At 43.0% G+C, this 9,129-nt stretch overlaps 1 protein-coding gene across 1 annotated transcript in view; it reads left to right on the top strand.

The window, feature by feature from the left end:
- Positions 1 to 1,599: 1,599 nt before the first annotated feature.
- STXBP3 (syntaxin binding protein 3) overlaps positions 1,600 to 9,129 on the top strand; it is a 31,821-nt gene continuing 24,291 nt past the window's right edge. Inside the window, exons 1-2 of the mRNA XM_035122287.2 lie at positions 1,600 to 1,758; positions 6,226 to 6,275. Coding sequence (XP_034978178.1) covers positions 1,707 to 1,758; positions 6,226 to 6,275 — 102 coding nt within the window. The 5' untranslated portion in view covers positions 1,600 to 1,706. The remainder of the gene's footprint in view (positions 1,759 to 6,225; positions 6,276 to 9,129) is intronic.

Here is a 9,129-nt window from a genome sequence, read left to right as displayed (position 1 = left end):
CCCTTTTGTTTAATAGCCACGAGAAATCTGGCAAACAGTATAAGTGCCATTTCAGATTTCAGCAGAGGGCAATTTTAGTATGGGCAGCTAGAAGATTCTTACAATGTCTCCCTTGCTACCCTGGGAGCCTTTATAAAATACCTGCTCTGCTCCAGAGGAAGAACCGAGGGGAGCCTTTCCCAGACCATGACTTTGAGAACAGCAGAAGCAGCTGGGAAGAGAGGAGTTCAGGGATAGTTTTTAAAATAATTTTATAAGTTGTGTGTCCATGTTTCTCCATTTGATCCTTCGACATGGTTTTGTATGTTTTGTGGTATTTTATGCATTGTAAAAGCCCTGAATGCAAAATCCTATTGGCAACGGATCACTGCTCTACAGCACCCTCTGGTATCACGTTTTTATAACACAGTTATAACAATATAATTGACGAGTGTAGCTGAATCCAAGGGTCCTGGATTTACATAAGCCATCCTGGTTTCCGATTTGATCCCGGAATGTTCCACTTTTCCTTAGGGCATCCCTATTTTCATCAGAGAAATGTTGGAAGGCATGGGAAGCATCCTTGCACTTACATAAGATGACATAAAATTGAAGGGTTGGAGGGTCATTTATCACCTCCTGCCTAGGAATACAGCTCTATAAGGGGTTTTGCATGCTTGGGGAAAAGCACAATATTTTCCTGAAGGAGCGTCTCCACCTCCATCGCTCTGCCTAGACACTGAGGTCCAGTGCCGAGGGCCTTCTGGCGGTTCCCTCGCTGCGAGAAGCCAAGTTACAGGGAACCAGGCAGAGGGCCTTCTCGGTAGTGGCACCCGCCCTGTGGAACGCCCTCCCACCAGATGACAAAAAGAAAAAATAACTACCAGACTTTTAGAGGACATCTGAAGGCAGCCCTGTTTAGGGAAGCTTTTAATCTTTAAGAAATTAGTGTATTATAAAATTTCTGTTGGAAGCCACCCCGAGTGGCTGGGGAAACCCAGCCAGATGGGTGGGATATAAATAATAAATTATTATTAATTATTCTCATTTATAATAAACACTATTGAGCCAAAGTGCTTGGGTCGACTTTCACGCCCTAGATGACAAACTGGGAGTGTGGCCTTCCATGGGTCACAGTGAAACTATACCTTTCACTTCTTCCTACCCCATAGTATCAAACAAAAACGATTCTTGCAGCACCTGTGACATTTAACACAGCGCGAGTAAGCTTGTTTTTTTTTAAAAAAATGTTTTTATTAAAGAATTTTGCTTTTTAATAGGCTAGAGTCCATCAGATGCAAGATGTAGTTGATCCCTTAAAAAAAAAATTAAAGGTGCCAGACTGACGGGGGGGTGGGCAGACTCTTTGGAAAGAAAACAATCTTCCACACCGGGGGGGGGGGGAAGCGCAGAGTCAGGCGCGCGCCTTAAGATCCCTCTGAAGCCAACGGGGGGCCGGGCGCGCCTTAAGCTCTGCAGAGGAGGATCGCGGCGCGAGGACGGACCCGCCCCTTCCCCGCGCTCGCCCGCCCGCTTCTGCTGGGAGCACGTACGCCCAGCACGCAAGCTCAGCGGAAAGGCGGCGGCGGACCTGCAAGGCTAGGGGCGTGGCCTTGCTGAAGAGGGCGGGGCGCCGCGCCGAAGGACAGCGGCGGTTGCCTTCTCCTTCAGAGTGCGGCATTCCCCCCCCCTCCCCGTCGTGTCGCGGGGCCAGGGGAAGAAGCAAGATGGCGCCGGCTACGAGCGGGGACCGGGGGCTGAAGAGCCTGGTGTGGCAAAGTGAGTGCCGGGTGCTGTCGCCACATCTCTCGCTCGCTCGCTCTCACGGCCCGCGCTTCTTCTTTTTTCCTGCCGCCGGGGTAGCGCATAGGGGCAGAGCCAGCCCTCTCCCCTCTTGCCTGGCAGCGGCTGTGAGGGAGGCCTCCTCCGCTGCCGCCGCCGCCGTCTGCCTTCTCTCTCTCTCTCTGCCCCGCTGTCACGGGAAAACGGAGGGGAGGCTGGCGGGTGGCTGGGTCGTGCAAGGCGCGAGTGTGGCGGGCGGCGTTGGTCGGAGGGCAGCGAGGCAACCCCCGCTCCTGACCTGTGCCCGTAACGGCATCCTGACGTGCAAGAAAAATGAGGTGAAGCAGTTCTTTCCCACTCTTTATCTGCACGCCTGGAAATGCTTCACTTGCTACGTTTCTATATACCGGGGGGCGTTTTAAGGAGCGGGAAAGACTCTTTTCCTCTCTCACGCGCGCGCAGGTGTCGCCCTACGGTGGACTTTCATTTCGTTGGGTGGCATGTAAGGATTTCCAGCCCCCTTCCTTACATGGATTTTCATTTCGTTGGGGTGGCATGTAAGGAATTCCGGAACCATGAGAAGTAAGTTAGGTGGCGAATTAGCCCGAGGTTATTGTGGCTGAATGTATGTTTTTTATCCTGCGCCCCAGTTTAAAGTCCAGCCGTCAATACCCCCACCCCACCCCACTTGCCAGAAGGATGAGGAGAGGGTGGAGCTGAGAAGGTACATTGTTGGGGGGCCACATTTCTAGTCCTGGTCGGTAACACCTGGGAGGCAGTGTGAATGGATTGAGTGTTGGGTTTTGGACCTGTGCGTACTGGATATTATTTACTGGCAGGGTGGATTTGATTTAAATCAAACTGATTTAAATCACGATTTAAATCACTAGTCAGTAAGGCTTGATTTAAATCATAGTTGATTTAAATCATAAAGACTAATTCTTGCTGGTATAACTTTAATATGCAAGTAGATGAAGATTTTTAGAATAACAACTTTTCATATTAGTTTTTTTTATCCCCAGTTTAATAGGTTAATCATTCATATTTGGACAACTTTACTGTTGTACTTAGGAAGGAGAAAAATAATCATTACCTTAATAATAACAATTTAAATAGATTTATTCAACTGAAACAATAACATTTCAGCAAATGTTATTTGCTTAAACAAACATCCATGTTTGTTAACTAATTTGGCTAAACAAAAACAAAATATATATATTTTAAGAAACTTAGACTGTCAGCCCAGCCTACACATGAAAAACTTAAATACTGTCCACTCCAAACAATCAGAAAAATATTGTTTCTATTTTATTCACTGAACTTCTTGAAACTTAGCACTGAAGGGGTTGTTTCTGTATTCATAGGTTTGTAGAACAATAGTAGTAAGGTCTTTTTCTCAACTCTGTTCATGTTATAACATTTTTGTTGTGAAGAAGAGGCATGTGATCTCTGTTGAGTCAAATTCAGTTTTGAGAACTGCAAAAGTAAACCAAGCACCTGTGATAATATCTTGTAGGCAGAGAAACTGCCCAATAATCTTACAAAAACCTCTGGAAGAGCATGACATTGTGAATGGATTAATGGAATTCATTTACCCCCAAAATTAAACATATACAACCTTATACTACAAAATTAAAAAACTAATTTTTATTTCATGATGGAATAACCTTTGGATGGTAATATGTTTTCCTCAAAAAGCATTTTATTAAAAAAAATCAAATTTAAATCAAAAAAATCGATTTAAATCAAAAAAATCCGATTTAAATCAAAAAAATCCGATTTTTTTGATTTTTTTAAAAAAATCATTGATTTTTATCCACCCTGTTTACTGGCCATAATTTGCCTCACATCATGGTTGAGAATAAAAATAGGATTCCCTTTTAAGAGATCTCCAGATTTAAGGAAATGTTTAAAATTAAAATGGAATCGGGGCTGTTGAAGGGCTGAGTGATGCAATATGAAAACTAAAGCATTTTTGTTGATCGGGGTGCTGTGCGAGTGGTGAAAATCCCTTCAAGCACTGTGTTTTGTAGGATGCAGGTAGCAGTTGTCAATCCTAGAATGGGTGAAGAAATAGAGGTGGTATAATTTGCAACCAGAGGGGCAGCCCATTGGTTTCAATATATGTAGTTTCTTAGCTTTGTACAATATGGGGCTCATATATATTAATATTTTTTTTGAAACTTAGTTTTTTTTCCTTTCAGGAAAAAAAGCAAGCAAGCACAATTGCAGTTTGTGTCATGACTTACCTTTGCACCTTTCAACTCATAATAACGGCCTCAAGATGATTGTAATCGTTGTTTTCTGTTTCCACATTTGTTTCCTAGTTTTACTTCTGTTGTGATTTAATATTCTTCTTTCTGTCTCTGCGTGTGTTTAAAAATAAATGGAGCAGATGTTTGGGGGCATAAGGGGCTGGATATTTTCTGTGATCCACCATCAAAACCTTTTCAATGACCAAATACATCAGTATTTCATTACATTAGAATACAGAGTTCTCTGAAACAGAATGATTGTGGTTATTTGAAGGGTGCATTCATCTTTGACTAGGGACCTTGCAGAATGTAGATCTTGTACAGTATAGTAAGTGATATGGAAATATCTGTTGTTACTGGTAGTGTTGCATCATAATACAAGGTGTAACATAAGCTGATTGTGAACATGAAGCCATTGTACTTCATACAGTGTTTTTAAAGAGTTTTATTTAAATGTTCTGTGATTGTTTACAGACTATAGATGAAAAACTAATAAAAATAATTTAAAAATGCTTCACACATCGCAAACTTTGAAACAAGTTTAGACTATAAGGAAGTCATTACTCGTTGATTTACAAAAAGTATTTGTGATTAAAAGAGGCTATAGGTTCCTGTTGGAGATAAAACCTTTGAATCATTGTTAATAATAGCTCTGAGTCAGAGGGTTTCTGGAGTAAGAATCCTTGAAGATTTTTCATACAAAATTGCAGTAGCTTTCAGCACTGTTTAAAGTGGCAGAGGACAGACTCATACCTGCCTTATATGCTTACTATTATTCATAAATATAATACAATAAAATATAATTAAAACTCTTACAGAAGTGTAATATGTGTGTTGGGGTTAAGAAGCAGGTTTTTTCCCCTACTCACACTGAATTCATTTCCTCCTGTTTACTCCTTCCCTGTCCTTTATTGCTCCAATATGTATTGGGAAGTTAGTGTTAGACAAGACACACATACTGATTCTTGGAGAGGGATGAAGGTTTGCTTCAACCCCCCCCCCCCCCCAGCTTTGTGTATGTCCCTAGGAAGACTGGGGGGTTGGTTTTGTGGAGGTGGCGGTGGTGGCCGGTATTCAGGTTTAGTGGAAAGCTCTGGTTTAGTGTAAAAGCTAAACAAATCTTGCCAAAAGTGCTCTAATTGGGAGATGAAAGCAGATGGTGCTGAGCCTCTGGGGTAGAATGCAATACTGTTGTAGCTGTACAGACTAAGGATACAATCCTGTACACAATTACTTGTGATTAATTCCCATTGAATTCAGTGGAACATATTCCTTAGTGGGCATGCATATGGTTGTATGGCTAGGAACCTTAAGATAATAGTCCTGACTTGTCTTCACCAACTTCCTATTGGTGTTCTTGTTGAATAAAATAGGTACCGTAGTTGAATTTTCCCACAATGCATAATTCTCTATAAATGCAGTGGGGGAAGAGGAGGTGATAGCCTTTATTATGGCTTTCTTTGGTATGAAAATTCAGACGCCACATTCAACTAAAAAATTGGGCCTTGAGAATGACTCAAGAATATTATTGAATAATAGAGCAGGAAGCACATTTGCAGGAGAGGAGAGTGACCATGCTGTTGTGGGCTGATTGGCATTAGAAAGCATTTTATGAAAAATACCTAACACATTGAGTGAGCTGTCTTTGCTGTACGTACTAGTATAACACATTAAAAAAATAAATTACATAACTCTAGCACCAGTTTAAGTACCATTTCTCAAGTCTTTTTTCCATTAAAATATTACACCCTTGCTTTAGTATTGCACTTGCAGCAGTAGTAACCATATTAATACTTTAAAAATAAACAAAACTTGCAAATACATTAGAGACAGAAGCAGTCTTGCAGGTGGAGAACTTCCTGATGAGCTTGTGGGTTTCAGTTTGCTTTTTTGAAGTTTCGATGTGCAGAGAGGAAAATAGTCATGTGCCACATCTTTTGCAGTTGGGAGACATCTAAGGAGTTGCTTATATTTACAGTTCTGAAATGTTACTCTACATACTGTACTTCATTTTAATGTTTTGCTGCCATGTTCTTTTCAACACTAAACTAAGTTCTTTTTAGCTTATGCCATTAGCAAAAACATTGTATAAAAATGTCAGTTTTTTGTTGAAATGAAATTAGTTGTTTGAACTGTCAGGCGTTTTCCTTACAGAGCTAGATTACATTGTTACAGTGCTGCTATTTTAAATGCTGGATTTCTTTTTCAGAGCTAAAAGCAGCAGTATTTGATGACTGTAGGAAAGAAGAGGAATGGAAGGTATGTTTAATCTTTTTTAATTGCCTTTATCAAATACAGTGGTACCTCGGTTTACAAATTTAATCCATTCTGGATGTCCGTTCTTAAACCGAAACAGTTCTTAAACCGAGGCACACTTTTCCCCCTAATGAGGCCTCCTGCCGCCAGTGCCCTTCCACCGTTCAGATTCCATTCTTAGACTGAGGTAAAGTTTGCAAACCGGGACACTACTTCCAATTTTGCGGAGTTCGTAAACCAAATAGTTCATAAACAGGGCTGTTCTTAAACCGAGGTAACACTGTACTGTATAGTAGTTCATCCACCACAATGTACTTGACTAGGCATCTCCTAGTCAAGTAATGGTGGCCTTTGGAAGGGCTACATGTCTGACAGCCATATCACAAAAAATAAAAAATTCCTTCCAGTAGCACCTTAGAGACCACCTAAGTTTGTCATTGGTATGAGCTTTCGTGTGCATGCACACTTCTTCAGATACGCACGAAAGCTCATACCAATGACAAACTTAGGTGGTCTCTAAGGTGCTACTGGAAGGATTTTTTCTTTCTTTCGACTACGTCAGACCAACACGGCTACCTACCTGTAACTAGCCGTATCACAGTTCCATAAGTTCTTTTAAGGAAAAAATGATATTTAAAACAGTTTCATTTAGATTTTAAATTTGTACATGTGTCCTTAAATGAGAGGCTCTTTGATTTCAGAGGAGCTGTGTCCCAAGCACTTCTTGGAACCTAAGACCTTGACTAATTAAATGTTTGCATTGGGCTTCAGTACATCCCCACAATCCAGGGTCAAAGGAAAATGTGGATATACTGTTCAAGAACATAGTGTTTAAATTGAATGGGAACTACTGAAATGCTGCACTTTTTGGAAATCTACACTCTTTGGAAAAATCAGACAATCATATTTCTATTTATTAAGACAATATATAAGCGAGTCTTGTGCTTGCTAGTGGTGCCTCTTCGCTCTTCCCTTTGCACAAACTGACTTAAACCTCTAATTAACAATAGTTTCCTGTTTTGTCTGAACCACCTTTGGAACAAGCCAGGTTCAAACAATGCATTTAATGCTCTGAAGCCTGCAAGCCTAGTTCCTGCTTTAGATGTAACAGGAAATTATGGTTAATTGATGAGTTCCTGGATTTTATTTTGCAATGTTGCATAGGGAGCTCTGTGAACAAGCAAAATGCCCATTCATATCTCAGCATAACACTGTTAGTATAACTTCTTCAAATATTTTGACCATTCAAGAAGAACACATCTAATATTTTAGTCTTATTTTGTAAACTAAAATTTCCTTAACTAAAGGAACAAATCACTTGTCTAGGATATATAACGCTCTTCAGATACAGTAAAAAGTCATGTGGATGCCAGGGAAGCCCTCTGGGTGCATGTATGCTCACATTGGCAGTCCTTGGCATAAATCTATTAGTTCATTAGGCCTGTATTGCAGTGTCCTTAGTATGTGATCACCACTACCGTGTTTCTCCTATTTTAAGACACTGTCTTATATTTATTTTACTCAAGAAAATAAGCATATGGCTTATTTTCAAGGGGTGTCTTAAAATACACTGGGGGAAGACTGGGGGAAGAAGGCAAAAGGCTGTAGCAAGTAAACAGGGCTGGTGAAGAAATCTCAGCCTTTTACCAGGGGACGCTGTGGCTTTAAACCACTCCAAGAAGTGATTGGGTGGGTTTCCTCCCCGCCCCGCGTGAACAAACATCCCCGGAGACCCAAAATGATAACCCTTTGAGGTAAAATGTTATGATTGCGAAAGGAAGCAGCCCTGTGAGGGTATTGGCGGTGAGCCCCTCTTTGGGGGCTCGATTGGCGGTAGGCATCGGATTAATTCTAGAAGGTACAGGTGCGGGGGGGAGGTTGCGGCCATCACCTCCCCCGAAATGCGGAAGGGTACTCCCTTAAGGAGTCCGGGGCGTTGCCAAGTCCGAAGCCGTGGTAGGTGAGGGCCAGGGGGCACACCCCTAATGGTGGCCCCAGGATGGGTTCCTAGTTGATGGGCATCGCAGGACTCATCCAATGGTGGTTAACCCTTCACAGACTGCCAGCAGAGCGGGCTGGAGTCAGATATAGTCAGTTAGATCTAATGCCTATGCCAATACCTCTCTACATCCGTAATCAATAAACTTGTGGCCTTTTATGCCCATTAACCCTATACAACGTGTTTTGTGTCCTTATTTCTCTCGGGGAGGCCTCGGGGTATCGCCACACAAAATCTCTTCCCTCCTGAGGGGGAGGAGATGTTGTGGGCCCACGAGGACTTCACGTGGGGGGGGGAATGGCTAGCATTCCCCCTAGCCCATTGGCCAGGTCCCCGCCGCGACGCGCCCTTGGCGCATCCAATCTGGGTGCCTCGGGGGGGCGTGGCTCGCGTAATTTAAGCGAGCGCGCGGCGGGGATCGGCTCCCCTCGCTCACCCGTGCTGGTGTCTGATTAAATGAGAAGGAAGTGTGGGAGTGAAGCTCTCCCTTTAAGAGGCAGCCTGCAATGGCAATTTCAACAATTCGTCATTGCAGGCTGCCTCTTAAAGGGAGAGCTTCGCAGCCTCTACTCCCCAACTTCCTTCTCGTTTAATCAGACACCGGAGTGCAGGTGGGGGGGCAGAGAGGAAAAGAGGATCGCTGAAAAGGAGAGGGGGAGGAAGAAAGAAGGACGGTGTGGGGGAGGTTCGCGGAGGTGAGGTGAGAAAGCGAGCGAGGCAACGGAGCAGGGAGTGGAAATTACAATGGCAATTTCAACATTGCAGGATGGCATTCCACAGCTCTCGCTCTTCCCCTCTTGTTCACATCGGCAGACTGGGGATGCCGCCGCCGCAGCCAAACACCCATTAAACTCGGAG

This window comes from Zootoca vivipara, chromosome 7 (assembly GCF_963506605.1).
Source record: "Zootoca vivipara chromosome 7, rZooViv1.1, whole genome shotgun sequence".
NCBI classification, from domain to species: Eukaryota; Metazoa; Chordata; class Lepidosauria; order Squamata; family Lacertidae; genus Zootoca; species Zootoca vivipara.
This window is presented reverse-complemented; position numbering and strand designations above follow the sequence as displayed.